This window comes from Rhinatrema bivittatum, chromosome 2, assembly GCF_901001135.1.
Source record: "Rhinatrema bivittatum chromosome 2, aRhiBiv1.1, whole genome shotgun sequence".
Classification (NCBI taxonomy): Eukaryota; Metazoa; Chordata; class Amphibia; order Gymnophiona; family Rhinatrematidae; genus Rhinatrema; species Rhinatrema bivittatum.
In genome coordinates, this window is record NC_042616.1 from 227,143,011 (window position 1) to 227,166,410 (window position 23,400).

Genomic DNA, 23,400 nt, shown 5'->3' on the forward strand with positions numbered 1-23,400 from the left:
GGTCTAGAAGTATGGGAAACCAGACTTGTCGAGGCCAATAAGGGGCTATGAGTATCATGGACCCTTTATCCTGTTGTAGCTTCACTAGAGTTTTGGTTATGAGTGGAATCAGAGGATACGCGTAAAGCAGGCCTGAGTTCCAAGGGCGAGCAAAGGTGTCCTTGGCTGGTTGGTTCTTCTGTTGGTGTAGGAAACAGAAGGTTTGCACTTTGTAATTCAGAGGTGATGCAAAGAGGTCCACTGTTGGTTGACCCCAACTTTGAAATATTCTGGATGCTACTGCAGGATCCAGGGACCACTCGTGTGGTTGGAATTGACGACTGAGTCTGTCCACCACTACATTGTGAATGCCTGCTAGATATGTGGCCCTGAGAAACATTGAGTGGCTCAGGGCCCAGTCCCAAATCTGTGCAGCTTCTTGACAAAGGAGATACGAGCCCGTACCTCCCTGTTTGTTGATGTACCACATGGCCACATGTGTTGTCCGTTTGGATTAGAACAGTCTTGTGTGAAAGGCAGTCCTTGAACGCATAGAGTGCATATCGTATCGCTCGAAGCTCAAAGAAATTGATTTGAAATGTTGCTTCGAGTCTTGTCCAAGTTCCTTGGGTTTGGAGGTTGTCTATGTGAGCTCCCCAACCCAAGGTGGATGCATCTGTAGTTAAAGTTATTTGTGGAACTGGTTGTTGGAAGGGTAGGCCTTTGCGCAAATTGTCCTTGTTTACCCACCATAGTAGAGAGGAACGAAGCTGGTGGGTGACTTGAATCGGAGAATGCAGTGGTTGAAGGGCTTGGATCCATTGAGATCTTAGAGTCCATTGGGTGATTCTCATGGCAAGACGTGCCATAGGAGTGACGTAGACTGTGGAGGCCATGTGACCTAGTAAAGTAAGAAGTTGAAGAGCTGTTACTTGTCTCTTGGAGTGTGTGGAACTTGCCAGAAGGAAAAGAGTTTCTGCTCGATCTTCGGGAAGAAAAGCCCTTGAGATTGTGGTGTTCAACTCTGCTCCTATGAATTGGAGTAGTGGAGATGGAGTGAGATGGGATTTTTGATAATTGATGAGAAATCCCATGGAGTGAAGCAGATTGATTGTCTGATTGAGGGAAGTTAGAGCTCCATGTTGAGATTGACTTCTTATGAGCCAGTCGTCTAGATATGGAAAAACATGGACATGTTGTTTGTGCAAATGTGCAGCTACGACAGCTAGGCATTTTGTGAATACTCTTGGAGCAGATGTTAGTCCAAAAGGTAGAACCTTGTATTGGTAATGTTGATGGCCTACCATGAAGCGCAGGTATTTGCGGTGAGGTGGGAAGATTGGTATGTGAGCATAAGCATCTTGAAGGTCCAGAGAACAAAGCCAGTCGCCTTTTTGGAGAAGTGGAAGTATTGTACCCAGAGAAATCAGTCTGAATTTTTCTTTCCGTAGAAATTTGTTGAGATTTCTGAGGTCTAGAATGGGACGAAGACCTCTGGTCTTCTTTGGAATGAGGAAGTATCGGGAATAGAATCCTCTGCCCCTCTGAGAGCGAGGTACGAGTTGTATAGCTCTTGCTTTCAGAAGGGTGGATAATTCTGTTTGCAGAGTGAGAAGTTGAGATTCTGTTTGTGTGAAGAATCTTGGAGGGTTTTGTGGAGGAAGTGATAGGAAGTTCAGTTTGTACCCTCGAGATATTATAGAGAGTACCCACTGATCTGATGTGATTGCTTGCCAATGTTCCTGAAATTTTTGTACTCTTCCTCCTACTGGCAGGTGTAATTGAGGATATGGTGACTTGGTCTGTTCTCTGGATTGAGTTTCAAAAACCTGTTGCCGGTCCAGTTTGTGGAGGAGGCTGTGGTCTAGTTGTTCTTGGCTGTCTGGCCTGAGAACGTTGTAGTGGTCTTGTAGATCTTCCCCTAGAAGCCTGGGGGTAGTATCTTCTTGGTCTATAATAGGGTCGCCTAGTATCCCTTCGAGGGAACCGACGAGGAGGCTGAGGGACAGTATCCTGTGATGTTTGAGACAACTGTCGAAGGGTTTCTGAATGGTCCTTTAGCTGCTGGACTGCTTCCTGGACCTTATCTCCAAACAAATTGTCTCCTTGGCATGGTAGATCGACTAATTTGTCTTGTACCTCAGATCTGAGGTCTGAGGCCTTTAACCATCCCCATCTTCTTGCAGAAATTGCAGTAGCTGCTGCCCTGGAAGATGTCTCGAAATTGTCATAAACTGCCCTCACCTTGTGTTTCCCAGCTTCCAATCCTTTATTGATGATAGACTGTGCTTGCTCTTGTAATTGAGAAGGGAAAGAGGTGATAAGCTCTTCCATTTGCTTCCACATATTTCTTTGATATTGCGTAATATATAATTGATATGCAGAAATTCTGGAATTGAGCATTGCACTCTGATACATTTTCTGGCCTAAGGCATCGAGAAAACGATGGTCTTTCCCTGGTGGATTGGAGGAGTGTGGGCGGACTCTTTTTGATTTTTTCTGAGCAGATTCTATCACAACAGATTGATGTGGTAGTTGCTGTTTTTGGTAGCCTGGGGCTGACTGTACCAAATAGGTAGAGTCTATTCTTTTGTTTACTGCAGTCACTGAAGATGGATGTTCCCATATTCTACTCTGAACATCTAAGAGGACCTCATGTATTGGGACAGCTAAGACTTGCTTAGGTGGGTCCACGAACTGTAAAACCTCTAGTGTCTGTTGTCTTGTGTCTTGCTCAGCTGATAATTTAAATGGTATAGAGTCCGCCATATCCTGAATAAATGAAGAAAAAGAAAGATCTTCAGGGGGAGATCTCTTCCTGGGATCCGGAGGGGATGGTTCTGAAAGAAAATCCTCTGAGGAATCAGTTTGTTGATCATCCCATGAATCCTCTGGGTCTTCTCTGTAAGGAGACCTCGTAGTTGACTTGGTAGGGTGGTGAAGGCCTGAAGGGCCTGGCTGGGAATCATCGATGGGAAAACCCCGAGAAGTATCCTGGGGCTTTGAGGGTGGTAAAGTATCGATGACTCTTTGGTATTTTTCCAAAAGTTGTCGATAAAAATCAATATTTTGATGTTCTGGATCAGGAGGCCTCGATGGCATCGAGGGTTCAGTTGCCGGCATCGATGGAATCATCGAACGAGGTGTCCGAGACGGCGTCGATGATGTCGATGGTGCAGTCATCGAGAGTGGCATCGAGGAAGACGACGGTATTTGAGTGTAGATGGACGTCGACGTTGTTATAATTCTCGGTGTTCGAGAAGTCGATGTCATCGATGACATCGGCATCGGTGATCCCACCGGCATCGGTATCTCTATCGGCATCGATGCTGGTTGCATTGGCGGTATCGCCGGAAAAACTTGTTCCTTGAACACCTGAAGTACCGCTTGTCTGATTAAATCTGACAATTCTGGCTGTACAGCTGCTGGTAATAACACAGGTGTAAGCGGTGGCGGTGAAGGTATATCCTGTGAAGGAACATGCGGCAGCAGTGCCATCGATGGAGTAGGCCCAGGCAGCAAAGTGACCGATGTATCTTGAGTACGTGGTCGTTTTGACATCGGTTCCTCTGGGGATGTCGAGGTCGATGCTTCCGGGTGTCGATGACGATGTCGATGTTTGGCTTTCGAATGCTCAGCCGACTTAGTCGATGCAACGGACAATGATGGGGACGGTTGATCTCCGGAGTCTTGTGGTCGAGATTTTTTGACTAAGAGGCGTTTAGTCGTTCCAGCCGGAGACGACTTTGATGATTTTGACGGGGAAGGCATCAATTGTAAATAGAATAGGTGTTCCATTTTTTCTTGATGAGATTTTCGAGTTTTCGCCGACATTTCACCACACTTATCACAGGTACTGATATTGTGATTTTCGCCAACACACAATACACATTCTAAATGTTGATCTGTAATCGACATCGTTTTATTGCAAACGGTACATTTTTTGAACCCGGTTGCCATTTTAAGCAGACAGTCGTCGACTGTGATGGGATTTCGTGAGAGAAAAATTCCAAAAAGAGAATTTGAGAGAGAGGTACTCACCGGCCGGTGTTAAGAAAACCTCTAAGAGATAAATGTGAGAGAGAATATCAAATAGTTGTATTACTTGAAAAATAAACCTTAACGGCTCCTGACCCGCGATGCTACTAGCAGCGCGGAAAACGGAAGACTGAAGAGAGACACCTGTGGCAGAGAATATCATAGCATGCTGGGCATGCTCAGTGGCCTCAAGGGGCCAGTCAAAAGTTTCTAGAAACTTTGACAGAAAGTTTTCCCGCACTAGGGCTCCGTTGATGACGTCCCCCATATGTGAGGACTAGCATCCTGCTTGTCCTGGGATAAGCCACTTTTCCTGAGTCCATCTGTCTACATTCTAGGAAAATGTAAATTGGTTACTTTCTCTTTCAAAAAACACAAAGACTAGGGGCATGCCATAAAATTAGTAAATAGCACATTCAAAACAAATCAGAGAAAATTCTTTTTTACTCAATGTACAATTAAGCTTCGGAATTCATTGCCAGAGAATGTGGTTAAATCAGTTTTGCATTGCTGAGTTTAAAAAAGGTTTGGACAGATTCCTGGAGGAGAAGTTTATAAACTATTAACCAAGTAAACTTAGGGAACAGTCACTACTTGTCACTGTGCAATAGTAGCATTGGATCTACTTATTATTTGGGATCTTGCCAGGAACTTGTGACCTAGATTGGCCATTGTTGGATACAAGGTACTGGGCTTGAAGGCGGACAATTCTTATGTTCTTATATTACTTTTGGAGCCAGAATACCAAAAGAAGTTGTCATATATAAAACATCTTAAAGCAATAATGTGCTTCAAAGATGCTGAACAGACCTTGTGGCATTGAAGTCGTAATACACATCTGAAGTATCAAAATGTCTAAAGTCCAGATGGATCAACTAAAATCCAGAAAGTTTAATGAAAAAATGCTTGCAAAGTGCATAGCAAAATGAAACTCTTAAGGCAAGGAATAGTTGGAAAGCATGGGCTTTGATCCTGATACCTCTAGCATGGAGAACTAGTGCTTTATTAGAATCTTGCACTTGAGTTACTAAGCAGCTTCGAAGCACTGAAGTGCCGCAGAAATGCTAACGCAAGAGTCACTCATGAGGTATAAAGTTCATACAAGAACCAAGCAGCTTTGAAGGCACTGAAGAACTAAAATGCACAGGTACTTTCCAGACATTAATTACACTCAAGGTATTCAGCAGCTGTAAGGTAGCTAAGCACCACTAGCACACTAATGCATAAGACTGTTCTCAAAGTGCAAAGCTCCTCAAAGTGCCAAACAGCTTCAAGGCCTCAAGAGCATTGAAGTGCAAATACTAAGAGGTATTTGCAAGGCACAAAATGTGCTCAAGGTACCAAGCAACTTTGAAGCACTGCAGTACCCCTGAAATGAAAATGTGTAGTGTCTATTTGAAGCAGTGAAAGCCCACTGAGCAGCCAGAACAACCAAAGCATACAGTAATGAACAGTGAGGCATGCCCAACTTTATGTAACATGTAGAGATATTGGCACTGATGGTCAAGGATCTGTAGTGATATGATTACAAAGAAAGATGGGAACTGCATTGCACATGGGAATTTAACAATGCAAAACCGTATAGGTAGATTTTAAAATCTAAATGCTCTGAGACACAGAAATAAAGGAAGTTTTCATGGAGAGAATATGTGAATGTTGGTGCCAAGTAAAACTGCTTGGAAGAGAAGAATTGTCTGTAGTTTTTGTCACAGGAGCTGCAGATCTTCAGATAGAAAACAAAAATGTATGTTTAAGCTATACAAATGAAAACTCTGTGCTAACAAATAGCCAGACAAGAGGAAGAGAATGTATTTTAAAATAAATATAACATAACAGTAAAAGCTTAAGTGTCAAAAAGCACAGAATAAATGCTCACTGATATTTCTTAAGCATCAAAATGTAACTAATGATCAGGGCTAATACCTGCTGCCTGTTCTATTTTCAAAATATTCAGCTTAAGAAAGCTCTTCCATGCAGTACATGACAAGTCACATGACCCTGTGTGAAATCTATGAAATGATTTACTTTTGGAAAATATCATCAACATAAAGCCAACACCACACTATTTAAGGTCAAATAAATCATGTATTGTTAACAAATATATTTACCAATAAAGTATGTAGTATCATCCAAACACACACATTTGTTAATAACGGAATGTCAAATATTGTTACTGGAAATGCACTACAGTGTTAAAGATAAAAATGTATATAACTACTGTAGTTCTATTATTAGATTCATATTCAAGGTCTCACAATTGCTACCATACTTCCTACACTGCACAGAAGATGCCCAATGTGCTAATTCCTAATAAATTCATAGATTGTTTATTAATTGTATATACCTTTACAGAGCATGATAATTATATCTGAATATTGCATTATATGGTCATTGATATTATGCTTGTTTTTGTCTATGTCGACTATCATCTGCTTGTGACTTTGCTTTTTCACGCATAAATTATGAAATTTCAGCATATTATTTACATCCTATATGTTCCACAGATTATCTTCTGCTTTCCATTTACTTAATCTATCAATGTAGTCATACTTTGACTTTAAGGAAACAACTTAAGTTTTCATAAGAAGCTTTGTTTTAAGCCTTTAAGTTCTACTATGTCTATCATAACTCTCTGCTGCCTACCAAAATAACAACCTCCCCCCCCCAAAAAAAACCCCCATCAAAGGTGCATATATTGCAGCTTACGTTTCCTTTGTTTTTAGAAGAAACTACTACTACATCATACATACAAAATGGTATCTGAAGCTTAAAATCATTCTGCTACAAAGAAATACAGTGGTTCTTTGGATTTTCATGTATATCCATCAAAGTTAAATTTCTTTCTGATGCCAGCAAGATCCAGCACCATATTGGGGCCATCTTCGAGCAATGAACAGACCATAATGTGTTGCATGATCTGCCTCTATCCATTTATCAAGTAAACTAATGTAAAGTTTACTGAAATTACAACCAGAAACTTTAATGAACTGTGACACTAAGACAAATTTAGACATAAAACAGATTACACAGGGAAAGTTACTTTTTCTGAGTGCTGAAGTTTGATAAAATAATGTTAAAAAAAAAAAAAAAGTCAAACAGGCTACAGAGAAGCAATGTTAGGATTCGAAAACCTGCAATTACTGAACAGCTGAAAAGTAAATAATTGAAAAGTATGTCAGAAATTTGGAAAATATCAATTTACTTCATTTAATCAGCAGTAATTTAACCTTAAATATGAACATTAGGTTGACATTAACCCATTCATGGGTCAGATTTAACTCACATTGTAAACAGTCTTTACTTGTAAGATATTTACCCATATCCTAAATATTAACACATATCAATTTCACTGCATGCTTCATTGGAACAATGCTTAGGTAAATATTTACCCTTGGCATGTCATGCTCAAAAGTTGAAAACCAAACTTCTGCAGTCTTCATAAGATTTAAAAACATTGCACTGTAAAAAAAATAAAAATATAGTAAATTGAAAAACACTTGAAATAATTGAATGAAAAGCCAACAGAAAGAGGTAGAAAGAAAAAGAGGAAATATACACCCATACATACATATACATTTGTATATACATTCAGTATATGGTGAGTGACTGAAAGCAGAACATTGTTTGACTTACTATGCATCATGTTCCAAGTATTCAGGGTTCAATAGAGCTTTCATTTCTTCACTAAAAACAAATTAGAAAAGAACACTCAGTATGTTGTTTGTTTACAATCTACTTTGTGATAGCCTAACGAGAAGGTGGAAAATCAAATCTAAGAAAATAAATAAAAGAAAAAGAAAAAAATGAACAAAATTGAATCTTGACCAGTATTTTGCTGGTTTTGCTGTGAATATTTAAGCCAGTTTTCATGCAAGATACAGGATATTATGCTTGTTCTTTTAATTAACAGTGCAATGCCTCTGAACAAATAGTCGGTCTTATCTATAAAGATTAAAAACAAATTAGCTGCTTTGTCTGCTCTACAATGAAGCAAGCAACTAATTATACCAAATAATAAATTACTGAATGTCACAATATAATCTTTGAATATGCTTCATATAGAATAATTGATTACTGAACAATATATCACTGTATGTCCGAAAAAAAAAACTTATGGTTAGTGGTCAAATATACAATATGAAAACAGTAATGTATTTTGCTTTAATAGCTTTTTTTTTGCATTTTAAACAGCAATTAACTAATGACAACAATTCAGATTTATTTTGTAGTTAACAATTTTTTTTTATTGAGAAGATGGGGAGGAAGAAAACATGAAAAGCTTGTTAAAGGGTTACTTGCTATAACCTTTCATTTATTTTCAATTGAACCCTGATTATATTTTAAGTACCTATAAAACAGAAAGCTTAAGAACCACCTAACAAACATATTTTCCATTCCAAGTACAACATTAATACTGGATAAGTAGTTTCACTACTAAAAAGACATTTGATACAGCTGAGACAACTATCCATATGTAAATTATATCAATGCCAGCAACAAAAATGATACATTATTTTATTTTCAAAAAACATACCCTGGCAAATGTTGTGAGGGAACTCTATCCATATTTGCCAAAAAATACTTAGAATGCATTATTACAAATCACCTAATGAAAATGAAATTTCAAACATGGAACACATATACTTTTTATATAGCCTTTATATATATATTATAGATATAAAAGTGATTCCAACATTTTTTTTTGTTAAATTTCACTATTGTAGATTTTTGAAGTTGGGAGCAGAAATATTTCAAAAATAAAACTTTATTGAAAATTATTTAGGAGTGATATTCATTTATTTAAGAAACACTTATCCCATATTATCACCAGTTCTAGGCAGGTAATAGGGTAACATTCATACAATTATCACAGACATATAAACATACAGAAAAACAAAGGGCAAAAGGCAGAAACCACAGCATCTGAAGAGTGGACTACTAACTGCAGTCGAAATTGGAAATGGGACCAAGATTTAAAGGCAGTTATAGTCCCTGCTAACCCAAAGACATCTGTTAGTTTGAGCTCAGCACAAATTATGTTACCAAAGCTGCTTATTGGTGAGACTTATTTAATCATCCACAAATTATATGACATGAAATATTAAGCTGACCATGATATAAGTATCTCAGCAAGCTGTCCAAGCTGATTAGTGAATGCTGTTAAAGAACTAAAAATGCATTAGGAAAAACCCATTGAAGGCAAGAGTGAATAAAAAGCCTTAAATAGCTTCCTAAATTACACCAAGGAGGATACAGATTTGGGCCCCTCAAGAAGAGCATTCCAGAGTAGAAGATCTGCCATACAAAATAAATGTTCTCCAAATTCAACCAATGAGAGTTTCCTGACCAACAAGGTTATCTGCTCAGATTCTGTAACATGTTCTCAGAATAGGCCATGGAAAATGATCAGAGGGCAACAAGATTAAACAAATGCAAATCACATTTTCCAGACTGCTTTTCCATTTTCAAATAATTTGCTTTTCTTTAAGGTTTATAGCATTTATATTTTGGAGTAGAACAATGTTTAGGTTATGTTGAACTGTTCTGATGACACTGAAAGGCAAAGAGTATAGAAGCAAAACAAACAAAGGGCTGGATTTTATAAAGTTGCGCGAACAAAAGTACGCGGGATTTTAATAGATATGCGTGTATCCATTAAAATCCGGGGTCGGCGCGCGCAAGGCTGCCCAAAATCTGCAGCCTGTGCGCGCCGAGCCGCGCCGCCTGCCTCCGTTCCCTCCGAGGCCGCTCCGAAATCGGAGCGGCCTCGGAGGGAACTTTCCTTCCACCCCCCCGCACCTTCCCTTCCCTAAACCCCCTCCCTAACTTTGCGCGTGCCGGCCGGCTGCCCCGCTCCGTGTTTCAGTCCTGGGGGCTGGTCCGGAGGCCACGGCCACGGCCCAAAACCACGCCCGCGTCACCGTCCCCAAAACGCCACGTCACTCTGGGCACGCCCCCGACACGCCCCTCCATGCAAGCCCCGGGACTTACGCACGTCCCAGGGCTTGCGCGCGCTGCTGAGCCTATGCAAAATAGGCTTGGCGCGCACAGGGGGGGTTTGGGGTAGGTTTTTGGGGGGTACGCGCATATCCTACGCGAGTACCGCTTTGAAAATCTATCCGAAAATATTTAGATATGGTTCAAAACACAAAACTAGAAAAGACATATGTGTGGAGGAAGAGGGCTACTAGAGATAGAAATATTTTAAAACTTGATTGAGAAACACACTTTCGTATTATAAGATTTTGATAATACTGACAATTAGAAGCCAGATCCCAATATAGAACAACATAATCACTATCAAACTGACATCAAATGAGAACACCCTACAGTTTCAAAAAGTTAGGGATATTAAAAAAAGCAATAAAATAGCCCTAAGGTCAATAGACACGAATATGTGTGAAAGGAGAGAGACTGGCATAAAAGGAGTATACAGGTTAAGGGATATAGGAAAAAGTGAATGAGAGATAAAAGGAAAGAGAAAGTAGAAAAGGAGAATAAAAGCAAGTTTGCAGACTCTCTCCTTCCAATAAGATAGAGCTTTGATCTGCTGTGCTTGTGTGGCATTTCCTGTGCGAATATGTTGGTCTCCTCAGTCTTTAGAAAAGCAGACAGCGGGGAGCTGACCTGGAGGAGAGCCGCGCTGTTAAAATCGGAGCGTGGTGAGAGCCGCACGGCAGAAGGGACTCCGAGACGGAGGAACAGAGTGCAGACCCCGCCTACTCGTGACTTCATCACCGCGCTGCTGTCCCCTATTTAAACCGAGGACAGCGGCGGAGAAGCGGGAGCTGACCTGGAGGAGAGCCGCGCTGTTAAAATCGGTGCGTGGTGAGAGCCGCACGGCAGAAGGGACGCCGAGACGGAGGAACCGAGTGCAGACCCCGCCTACTCGTGACGTCATCACTGCGCTGCTGTCCCCTATTTAAACTGAGGACAGCGGCGCGCAGCCGCCGGCGCGCCGAAGCCGCGCGCCAAAGGGGCGCGCCCCTGGGCGATTTTTTTTTCTTACTCTTTCATCGTTGGAGATTTCCTGCGCTCTGGATGGGAAAGAAAAGGAAAGTTAAGATGGCGATATCTACACCAGTAAGAGGAGACGTCACAGGCCCGATGGATCAACATCTTATTCGGAGGGTAAGTCAGAATATCAGAGAAGTCATTCCGGACATCTCTTTCTCGTCGGGAGCCTCCGATAGTCCCGCCACTGACCAGTCCCCTAATGTAACTGCTGGAAACAGTGGGGCCAGCAGAGATTCTGACCCTAAGACTGTAGCCTTAACATCGCCCGAGTCCAAAAACCAGGATTACAGGATGGGACTAGTACTAATAATAATGAGTTGGGAAATGTGTTACCTTGTGAATTAAATGTCGAAGAAGTCCCTCTAGATAACATCACCCTGGTAGATGTGTGGAGGGTGGTTTCCAAAATGGAAAGGATGCTAGCCCTTTCCATGAGTCAATCCACCGCCTTGGCATTGGAAACTAAGAAAGACTTGGAGGATCACAATAAAAGAATTGTTCATTTAGAGACTGTGACTGAGTCAAACCTGGTACAGGTTGCAACACTACAAGCTGCCAGTACAGCATCTATAAAGGACTCTTTAATTATCTACAAGAAGTTAGAGGGTTATGAGAATATTCTAAGGAGAAATAACTTGAGGTTTTTAAATTTCCCATGTATTAGATTAATATCTGCTCAAGAATTACTTAGTAAATATGCAAGGGAAATTTTGGGTATAACTAAGGAATTAACTGTTTCAAAAATGTATTATTTACCTATAAAAAAAAAGGGATATATCGACCCCTGAAGGAGGTATCGATATGTTAGTGTCAGCTAGTCCCAATTTAACAGATTTCCTTGAATCATCAAATGATATTATCCAATCAAGAGCTACGTTGTTAGTGACTTTTGGTTTGGAAAATGAGAAAAACCTTGTCCTCCAGAGATATTTTAGAAATAAAGAAATTTTATTTTGTGGTCAGAAAATTCAAGTATTTCCGGACATTTCCAAAGATACTCAAATGAGGCGGAAATAGTTTCTGAATTTGAGACAGAGGGTGGTTGCCTTAGGAGCCACCTTTTATCTCAAATTCCCGTGTAAGTGTTTAATCACTTTTCAGAAAAATAAATTTGTGTTTCTTGAACCACCTCATTTAGAAACATTTCTTGTAGATAAGGGTGGATAGACAAAGAAGAACCCCCTCCATAAAAGGGGTAACAGGTATAAAAAATGGCAATCTCCTAATATATTCATGTTGATATGAGATATTTCTTTTTGTTATAATTCTTGTTTTAAGCTCCCCATTATGTGGGCTGGTTATTGTATTCACATGATATAAAGTGGGCAAAGTATATTTTCTTTGAAAGTTGTGTTGATGTGAAGCAACATTTTCTTTTTTTCTTTTTTGCATTGTAAGAATGTTTGAAGAAAATTTAATAAACTATAAATTAAAAAAAAAAAAAAAAAGAAAAGCAGACAGCAGTACCATGGTCTGGAAGGATTAGAAAGGCATGTCCTGGGAGGAAGGAGGGTGCGCATGACTAATTCATCCTACTATCTATGGTAAACACCATTTATGGTAAGCAAACTTGCTTTTTTCCATCTATAAGCTGGCTGAATTAGCCATGCTGTCTGGGAGTCCCATGCTTCAGGTTAAAAAAAAGGAAAATTGAATGGAATGGTGAATGGACGAGAGTGGAACAACTCATGTTTACCATCTCACCATTCTAGTTCTTCCTTTGTCTGCTCCTTTTTTTTTTTAACCCACTCCCCTCAGTGGACATGTCTTTCTGGTTAACCACACTTGACAAAAGCACTTGCCCTGAAATATCTGAAGCTGCTAGTTGTCTAGGCAGTAGTGAGATGTGAAGGTGTGGATAGATGACCATGTAGCTGCTTTACAAATGTCTTCAAATGGCACATTCTGAAGATGTGCTACAGAGGATGCTGTGGCTCACACTTGATGTACCTTGACTGATCCTGACAATGGCAAATGCGCTGACTTGTGGCAGAATTGAATGCAATCTGTGATCCAGTTGGACATTGTCCTCTTGGAGACTGCCACTCCTAGTGCATTAGGATTAAATGAGATGAACAACTGTGATGAGTGCTGGTGAAACTGTGTTCTTTCTTTATAGTAAGCCAACGCTCTCTTGCAGTCCAAAGAATGTAACAATCTCTCTCAATTATTATAATGGTGTGAGAAAGAAGATAGGGAGTGAAATGGCTTGATTGATGTGAAAAGCAGACATTTCCTTCAGGAGTAATTTGGGATGCACCCTGAGTACTACCTTATCATGATAAAACTGCAAGTAAGGTGAGAAGTGCACCAAGACCTAGAGTTCACTTACTCGTTGAACTGAGGTGACAGCTACAAGAAGAATCACCTTCTACGTGAGGGATGTCAAAGCAACTGACTGCAGTGGTTCAAAGGAATCTTTCATCAGAGCTGTCAAGACCATGTTCTGCCTATTCCAAAAAAGAAAAATCATGATCCTCTAGATTTAACTAATTATCGACCTGTCGCCACTTTGACTTCAATAGCAAAAATCATAGAATCAGTTGCATTACATCAAATTTCTGAATATATTGAAGATAACAATATACTACACAACAATCAACACGGTTTTAGGAAAGGACATAGCATGGAATCTTTACTTATCTCATCTTTTGACATGATTATAAGAGGCTTTGATTCAAACACAAATTACATATTAGTTTTACTTGACATATCTGCAGCTTTTGATACTCTCAATCATGACATTCTTCTAGTTAATCTATTACAAATTGGTATAAATGGTTCAGCATTACAATAGTTCTCTTCTTTCATCTCAAACCGTCCGCAAAGAATCACGATGGGTAAATATAAATCAGACTGGTACACAACCAAAACAGGTGTGCCTCAAGGTTCAGCTCTTTCTGCTCTATTATTTAACATCTATCTCTTGCCATTATGTCGTCTTCTAGCAGGATTAAGTTTAAACTTCAAAATTTACGCAGGCGACATACAATTTATAGTTCCATTTGCCGACTCCTGGTTAAAAACATTTTCTTTACTACATCTTTATTTATCAACAATAAAAGCATGGCTATAACATAACAGACTAAAGTTAAATACTACTAAAATGGAATTGATTTATCTATCTACAGTTCCTGACTCAAATCAACAACCACTTCAAACCTTTATATTTGAAAACCAACATATCCCTATCAAACCGTATGCAAAAAATTTAGGAATGATCATTGATTCACGATTATCATTATCCAAAAACATTTCTGAAGTAGTGAAAAAATCTTTTTTCAAATTACACATGCTGAAGAAAATTAAATCTCTATTACTACCAAATGATTTCCATTCAGTTATCCAGGCTTTGATATTCACCACACTAGATTACTGTAATGCATTATATTTGTTTGCCTCAATCCTCATTACAACCGCTGCAACTTGTACAGAATGCAACAGCCCGAATGTTATGCAATGTTACGCGAAGAGACCATATTACACCTATACTGTATCATTTACATTGGCTTCCAATATCATTCAGTATTTCATATAAAATTCTGTCTACAATCCATAATTTATTACATAATCCTAATTCGATTTGGCTATGTTCAATGCTGAGACTATACAAACCCAATAGACAGCTTAGATCTATGGACAAATGCATGCTGGAAATTCCAACAATAAAATCTGCAAGTTTGGCATTGACCAGAAAATGAGCTTTTTCTGTTGCAGGACCTATCTTATGGAACTCAATTCCTGAATACATACGATTAACAGTAAGCCGTAATGAATTTAAAAAAGCACTAAAAACGTACTTATTCACCTGCACATACAATATATCTGAGTGATTCTTCCAATACTTTTTTATACCTATTGACATTTATTATTATCTGTTGCAAGGTAATTATAATGTATGAAATTTGCTGTATGTTATGATATTATGTTTGTTATGTTAAGATATTATGTTTGTTTTAATATGTAAACCACTAAGATGGATAGACTACTACCCCTAGTGCGGTATATAAAAACTTTTAAATACATAAATACATAAATAAATGTTCAAATCCCAGGGCATTGGACGTTTTTGATGGGAGGATGAAGGTGAAAAAGGCCCCTCATAAATCCAGATATCAATGGATGGGAAGCAAGAGAGGAATTCCTATCCCTTTTATGGTGAGCTGCTATACCACTTAAATGAATCCTTATGGATGACGTCGCCAAGCCAGATTCTGAGAAATGGAGCAGATAACTGAGAATCTCATTGGGCAACAATGAAAAGGGGCTAATCCATTGACTGACACCATTTTACATATCGCTTCCACTTGAAGGAATAGTTTCGCCTGGTTGACGGTTTCCTTGCCACTATAATAATCCATTGAATATCCATTGAGAGAGCTAAGCCTTGCAAGATCTCACGTTCAAAATTCAGGCTATTAAGCAAGGGAAGAATGGAGAGGGTGGAGAAGGGAGTCCTCATCTTGGGTTAGGAGATCTGGATCATGACTGAGATATATTGGATGACTCTCGGAATACTGCACCAGATACTCATACTACAGTTGTCTTGGCCTTGCCCTGCTATGAGTATAATTCGTGTGTTGTCTTGGATCATTTTCTAAACTGCCCTTGAGATGAGAGGAATTGGGGGAAAGGCATATAGAAGACCCCCTTGCCTAAGACAGAAGAAAGGCATCCTGCGCCTCTCTGAGGCAGCTGGGATGGACAGAGCAGAATCAATTTACCTTCCGATTCTGTTCGTATGCAACCAAGGGTGCCCCCCCCCCTCCCTCCCTCCCCCCTTGTAGAAAGATCCTGTCAGCCACGGATTGATTGAGGAGCCATTCGTGATGATGGAAACCCTGCTTAGGCAGTCTGCCAACTTGTTTTCTGCTCCGAGTAGATACATTGCACGAAGAGTCATCAAGTTTTCAATGGCCCACTCCCATATCCATACTGCCTCCTTGCAGAGAAGCCAGGAACCCGATCCTCCCTGCTTGTTCACATACAACATAGCCACCTGATTGTCCATGTAAATCAAAAGGGTGTGGCCTCACAGTAAATGAGTGAAGGCCCTTAGAGTGTACCTCATGTCTCAGAGTTCTAGCAGGTTGATCTGGTAGGACTGTTCCTCCACTGACCATAGGCCTTGTGACTATGAGACCCCAACCTTGAGTGGATGCGTCTGTGGTGAGGACAAGACTGTGGGGGGGGGGGGGGGGCTCCTAGGGAGAGGATCCCATTGCTAGCACCCCTGGTTGTAACCACCATTGAATGTCACTTTGCATGGAGTCTGACAAAGTTACTTTTTTGCTCATTGGTTGGCAGTATTGAGTCCACTGAGACTTCAAGCCCCACTGAAGGCGCTGCATATGTAGTTGAATGTGAGATACTACATAAATGGATGCTGCCATGCATCCCAGGATTACAAGCACCTGGCGCACTGTGACAATTGATCTGTGGAGTAATTCTAAACTCAGGTGGTGGATCCTTACAACTCTCCCTTCCGGAAGAAAGGCGCAAGATTGTATGGAGTCTATTCTGGCTTCTATGAATTGCAGTATCTGGGTCAGTTTGAGTACTGATTACTTGTAGTTGATGAGGAATCCTAGAGATTGCAGGCAAGTGATTGCCATTTGCAGATGAGCTTGTAGGGATATCTGGTTGGATGAGACTATCAGCCAGTTGTTCAGATAGGGGAAAATCCAGATTCCCTGGCGTCTTAGATGAGGCAGTTCCACAGCCAAACATTTTGTGAAAACCCTGGGAGCTGAGGAAAGACCAAAGGGGAGGACTTTGTACTGGTAATGTTCGACACTACCTGTAAGCACAGGAATCGCCAGCAGGAAGGGTGTATTGGAATGTGAGTATAGGTATCTTTGAGATCCAAAGAACACATCCAATTGCTCTTTTGAATGAATAATAGGATTGATGTGAGGGACGTCATCTTGAACTTTTCCTTCTAAAGGTGTTTGTTGAGGGACTGTAGATCTAGAATGGGCGTGAATCTTTCCAAGCATTTTGGAATAAGGAAATACTGGGAATAGTAACTGGTATTGATTTGGTTTTTCGTTACCAGTTGGATGGCCTCCTGTTGGAGCAAGGACTGGATCTCTTTCTCCAGGAGAGGTAGTTGAGAAGCATCTTTCAAAGGGCTGGCATGATGGGTAAGTGAAGGCTTGATCCTGAAATTCAGAAGATAACTCTCACGGACAATCCTCATAACCCACTGATCTGACGTGATTTGACTCCATTCTGAGAAAAAATGTCGTATTCTGCCTCCTACTGGCAACTAAAGCTGCGGCTGGGCTGTCTTCAAAAAGACTGAAGGGGTTTTGGGATTGATGGTTGCAAGGGTTTCTGCTATTTGCGGTCTCTCTGACGACTTCTAAGCTGAGCAGGTTGGGACTGTGGATGAGATTGCTGAAACTGCTGATATGACTGAGACATGAAAGGCTGAAACTGTTTGAACGGCTTCCTCTGATAATAGTAATGTTTATGATATTGATGATAAAACAGCTTCACTGCCACCTGAGAATCCAACGTCACTGACAAGGACTGCACTGCAACACTTTGGTCCTTGATTTGGGATACTATGTCTTTCCGCTTGTCGCCAAACAGGTTCTCGCTTGAGCATGGTAGATTTGCTAATCTGTCATACACGTCTTCCCTAAATGGAGCTGGAATGGAGCCAAACTATTTGTCGAGCAGCAATGGTGGTGATGGAAGTGCGGGAAGACGTTTCAAACGACTCATAGACCGCCCTCAGCAAATGACGTAAACCTTCCTCCAGGTCGTAAAAAGGTTGAGGTGTTAGCTGCTGGCCCATTTCTGAATGCAAGAATGGCTTCAATAATTGTAGGCATTCATAGATATTGGACCATGTAAAACTGGTGCTGTTGGATCCAGGATGTTAACATTGCATTTTGAAAAGTCTTCTTGGCAAAGCTTGTGCTGCTTCTCTGGAGGAGCAGATGCATGCAGCTTTGCTTTTTTCACGATTCATCGCTGATTCAACAACAACTGATGTTTGTGGTAATTGGACGACCCCATACGTCAAGGCCTCTGCAATCACAATTTTAAATCCAGCTTCCTGGAGACAGGAAGGTTTGAATGAGGGGACACCACATCTTTGACAGTACTGCATCCAGCACCCTATGGGAAGGCAGTGCTAAAGGTTCAGCTGGAACTTCCAGGATCTTCAGGATCAACAAACCATGAATAGGTTAGGTCCTCTGGAGAAGAGTGGTCTGGAGTTTATTCTGGAGAGCCAGATGGGATGCCTGTCGAGCTGGTGGGCGAGAGGTTTGGTGGAGAATCCGGGTGGTCTGACTACGGCGATGGTGGCTGAGATCCACCCCACCTATCTCACTGCAGGGATGCGGGCTTCATTGGAGAAAAAGGGGGTTGCTCCTAAATTTCTTCCCCAATCGGACCTGGAATATATGGGGGGGGGGGGGGGGGTGGTAAGGAGAATGGTCGAATCTCTGGGTGCAATGAGGAGAACAGATTCTTTAGGATTGACAAAATCTGGTCCATGGCTTGTTGGGAGTGGCTTGGAAGTGGTTCCGAAAGAAGTCTCTGTTTCTCCATGATGACTACAGCTGGAGACAATCTCCCATGAGGGTGTATAGCCACAGATAGTATATTTGAGGGAGGTTGTCTTTAGTCCCAGGAACCTTTATGTGGTCTAGCCCATTTGTCTCTCGGAGAAAGCTCCTCCTGAAGATCATAGTCCCTAGGAAGTGAGTTTGTAGACAAGTCTGAGAAGACAGTGCGCTCTTCCTGGGAGGAGGAAGATCTAGAACTGATTGAGCAGGCTTGGAAGGGGAAGCCCAAGGTGGTTGCAATAAGATATCAAGGATCAGGTCCACACTGAGCTTACTACCAGTCGGTGAAGAGGGGCCCACTCTTCTTTTCTTGGGATTTTGGCTTTGAGGTTCCTGCAACTCTTCTACACAAACAGAAAAGGAGGATTATCGTCTGTCATCACATCTGGATGACACATGTGCCTAGAGATCCTAGAGTCATGCCGTGAAGGCATTGTGCATGGAGGGATGCTGTGTTTGCGTCGATGCGTTGTGAGTCCTAGAACGTTTGACAGTTTGTGTTGAGACCTCATGCGTTGGCACCCATTTGGACGTCTACGCCGATGCTTCGTGGGTCGAGGCAGGCGAGATGTGGTCGTTCCTATGAGACGACTTTGGAGTCGACTGTGTGAACATGTCCCAGAGATGCCTCGGCTGCTTCAAAGACGATGCTCCTGCTTTGTTGGTGTGTTGATGCGAGGTCTTTGATGAAGTCAATGCCGCACCTGCGCACAAATCATGCTTGGGGTGCCCGTAGATCTTGGCTTGGGTTTGCTAGGTGACAAAGTGACTTTTTGAATCCTCCTTGGTCGCGTGCTTGCTCGACCAAGGAGGATTATCTTTATCTGTGGCTCCATCGAAGATGATCTCCTTTGGACATCATTGGCAAAAATCTTAGGGCCCGGGGAAGAGTATATTGAGTGCCTTAGTGAGGACGCATAGCTGCCCGAAGGTGAAGGAGTCCCACTCTTGTCCCTAAGAAGCCCTATTTTTGCTGCCCTCTGCCTGTGGAGACATGCGGCAGCAGCCTTGACACGATGTCTGGTTGTGATCCAGGTCTAGGCAGTGGTAGCAATAATTGAGGTTGTTAGTGATGGACATTGTGTGTCTGCACTGACAATACTTGAAGCCAGGCTTCTTGGACATGGCTGGCTAGCACTGAAAAGTGCTTTCTTTGGTATTTCTGGCGCAAAAAGGAAAAACAAACTCCAAGAATTGAGGAGATCCAAAGAGGAGAGAATAAAAAATGTCTGCGCGTGAACATGGATAAAAGAAGAATGAGGAGACCAATGATATACTTCACATGGAAAGTGACATGCAGGCACAGAGAGAAAAGCTCTAATTTATTGGAGAGAGAGAGAGCCCACATGAGCGCCGTTGGATGATGTCACCTAGCCTGCTTATTGATGGAAAATGCTATTTTAAAAACTTGTATGAATAGATAACTTGAAGGGTACCCTTGGGTGAGAGGAAAGGATACAGACTGACAGAAAGCATTTTTTAAATTAAAAAGCATAGTCATGTTTCTCCTTGGACAAATAGGACATTAATGACCTACAAAGTGGGTGACAATATTAGACAATGTTGAGATATATAACTCTCTCAGAGCTCAGAAAGACTGAAAGTGTCTTTCTGAGTAAGCATGGGGGGGTCCTGCACTGCCGCCATTGTGCAAGTCTTTTCAGCCTTTTTTCTTACACTTGTATGAAAGGATGTGTTTTACTGTTCTCCTTAAGCTGATAATATTTTTTATAAATAAGTTTATTCTTTCATTTCTGTTTTGTTGTTTTCTCTCTTATTTTTCATTTGTAAGCCTCCATGCACTCCAAGGGCTTCCCATAGAACTGAGGTGGAGGTGGCAACTGCAGCACCACTTGAGAAGCAGGAGCCAGCAGGGGAACCAGTAAAGCATCCAAGCGAGAACCAATCGGTTCAAACTACCCCCTCCCGGTGATTTGGTTTAAGATGTTTTGCTGCTGCTGGATCCTTTGGGCCATGCCGGGAATGGTCTGTAGGGTAGCCATCACTTCCGGGTCCATGGCCTCAGCAATCTGTAATGTCCACAAGAGTGGTTGATCCTTTGTACTACAGTGCAGTTAGCGAAGCCTTGTGTGCAAGCGCACTAGGCCCACCCTGGCAGCTGGCAGAGGGGCACTGTGGCGGGACCAGTTGGAGCTTCACCTAAACTAGCTGCCTTCCACACAGGTTGAGCCCTTGGGTTCTGGCACCTGTCAGGTCTTTGGGGGGGGGGGGGGGGGGCTTAGGGTGATCCAGAGATGAGAGTCCAAGGCTAGGTGACAGTCATGGCAGGCAAGAACAAGGCACTACAAGGCAAAGACAGGGCACAAAAAAGGCAAGGAGAAAATGCAGGAAGCAACACACACTGGGACAAAGGCACACCAGGAGATCTGTTGCTGAGGTGCTGGCTGGTTGGAAAGGAGTTCCGTATATACTATGGAGGATGTGATGTCATCAGCCAGTGCCATAGGAAGTTCTGGCTAGGAGACCTATAAAGGTGTCCAGAGTTACAGGGTGCTAGGAATAACATGCTGCCAGAGGCTATGCTGGAGTCACTTTGGATCAGAGGTGAGGGGCATAACAGTAGCAACAACATTCCTATCTATTTCTCCAAGAGACCAGCAAGGAACAGTCTAGTAGATGTCTTAATTCCATGGAACGAATGACTTCTCAATGCATTCCCTCTGATTCCACTTATTACAAAGACCATTCAGAAGTTAAGAACATAAGAGCTTGCCATACTGGGTCAGAATGAGGGTCCTTCAAGCCCAGTATCCTGTTTCCAGCAGTGCCCAATCCGGGTTATACATACCTGGCAAGATCCCAAACAGTAAAACAGATCCCATGCTGCTATCATGCAGTGATATGTAGTGGTTTCCCATTGATAGCAGGGCTGAATTAGCCATGCTGTCATAGGATCTGTCAATCAGGTCTGGGAGGCGGAGCTTTACCAAGCAGAGATTCGATTTTTGCTCTCTGCGGCTGCGCGTGTGTGCCCGCGCAGGAAAGTAACAGATTCTCCTCAGTCTGTTCTTTCCGCGCGCGGGATCGCACGCGGAGTTGACTTCTCCTCAGCATTTTTGTTTTTCTACAAAGATGTCGAAGAAATCCGGTTTTAAGCCTTGTAGATGCGGCAAGGTAATGTCGGTCATGGATGGCCATGACCAATGTTACCAATGCCTCGAGGCCGATCACAATCAAAAAGATTGTGAGTTTTGTGCCCAAATGTCCCCGAGGGCCCAAAAACAATGGGCCTATAAAATGAGGGAACTCATTAGTTTATCGGAGCCATCGGAGGCTCATTCTTCACCTGGGCCCTCGACAAAACCGGCTCCATCACAAAAAAGAGCAGCGTCGTGGGATCCTCGCCCCTCCAGGCCTGGAGGTAAGGACTTGCCACGAAGTTTGAGGCTATCGGATCAGGGATCTGATCCGAGGGATCGAGATCGATCTGCCTTACTCTGGAAGAGGACACCATACTATCGCCCGCACAAGGCGCAAGGAACGGCGCCAGTGGCGCAGGTGCCAACGAATATGGAGCCGGAAACGTCAGCGCCGGAAACATCGCCGCCGAAGACGTCGGCGCACAGAGCGCCAAAGACGTCGGCGCACACTGGACAAGAACACATGACGGCATTGAGCAGCCCGACGCCAAGGAAAAGAGCAAAAATAATAAATCCTCCGAAGCAAAAGTCGGGGTATTTGGCACAAAAGGTATTACATAAGTCCAAACACTCAAGATAACATGTATTAAAGTGACGGCTTGAATCCCCAGAGTTATCTCATTCCACCTCTCACGATTCAACGCCAAACCGTTCGGGTATGTCACGATCCTCAAGATCCACTTCGACAGGATTCCGGCCAAAACATAGAAGACTATCACCATCGGGACATAAGGTCCAGGCAGGATCATGATTGGGCCATCACCATAAACATTCCCATCATTCACACCATAAAAAGGTTGCAAAAACGGGTAGTGCGTGGGACGTTAGCCCCTCTACTTCCATTTCATCCCATGTTCAAGGTGCTAAAACCTCTTCACATAGAGAAGTTATACAAGTTACTTCCTCTAATGCATCTACGTCCTCAAACAACTCTGCCAGGACTGCAGAGGACAATATGGGGAAAAAAACATGATGTTCCACACACTCTAACTCAACCACCCCCGGTGGAACCTAGAGCACATCAGTTACCAAAACAATCCAGTCATTCGGCAATGCCTCCTCAAACGAAAGAGGCATTTTGGCAATTATCTCCGTCTTTAGCAGGGTTTTATGAAACCCTGGAATCATCTTTCAAGATGTCTAACAAACCATCTGCAAGTTCCCTGGAACAGACTGTTCATATTTCCAGGGAACCATCAGTTGAACCTCCATCATCACCAGTACCAGGTTTACCAACTTCACCAATTCCAAAGCAAGATACGCCCATAGATTCCATGTCTCCACAAACATCCCCATCATTATCTACTGGATTCCCATCGGACCCACAAGAACAGCCGCAGGAACCATACTCCACTCCAGAAGACCTTACGTAGCCAAAATGTTTAGAAAAATTGGGTACGATCTTACATCTAGAGGTAGAAAAGGAGACGGATCCTAGAACAAAGACCTTAGGTCTCCTCAAGATATTTGATGCCCCAGGAGAACCCACATCTCTTCCACCGCAAGAGGTACTACGTAGTGTTTTACAAAAATCCTGGGAAACACCTTACTCTTTCACCGCAGTTTCAAGGAAAACTGACATCAAATTTCGTATGCAAAAAACATCGCCTTACTTT

The 23,400-nt window shown here is 42.2% G+C and overlaps 1 protein-coding gene across 11 annotated transcripts in view; it reads right to left on the reverse strand.

Annotated features, from left to right (window-relative positions):
* Positions 1 to 23,400, reverse strand: part of TBC1D5 (TBC1 domain family member 5) — a 1,653,915-nt gene that overhangs the window by 551,625 nt on the left and 1,078,890 nt on the right. For all 11 annotated transcript variants that reach the window (XM_029589267.1, XM_029589269.1, XM_029589266.1 and 8 more), the window contains 2 exons: positions 7,651 to 7,701; positions 7,407 to 7,476 (listed from right to left, as the gene is read on the reverse strand). In XM_029589267.1, coding sequence (XP_029445127.1) covers positions 7,407 to 7,476; positions 7,651 to 7,701 — 121 coding nt within the window. The remainder of the gene's footprint in view (positions 1 to 7,406; positions 7,477 to 7,650; positions 7,702 to 23,400) is intronic.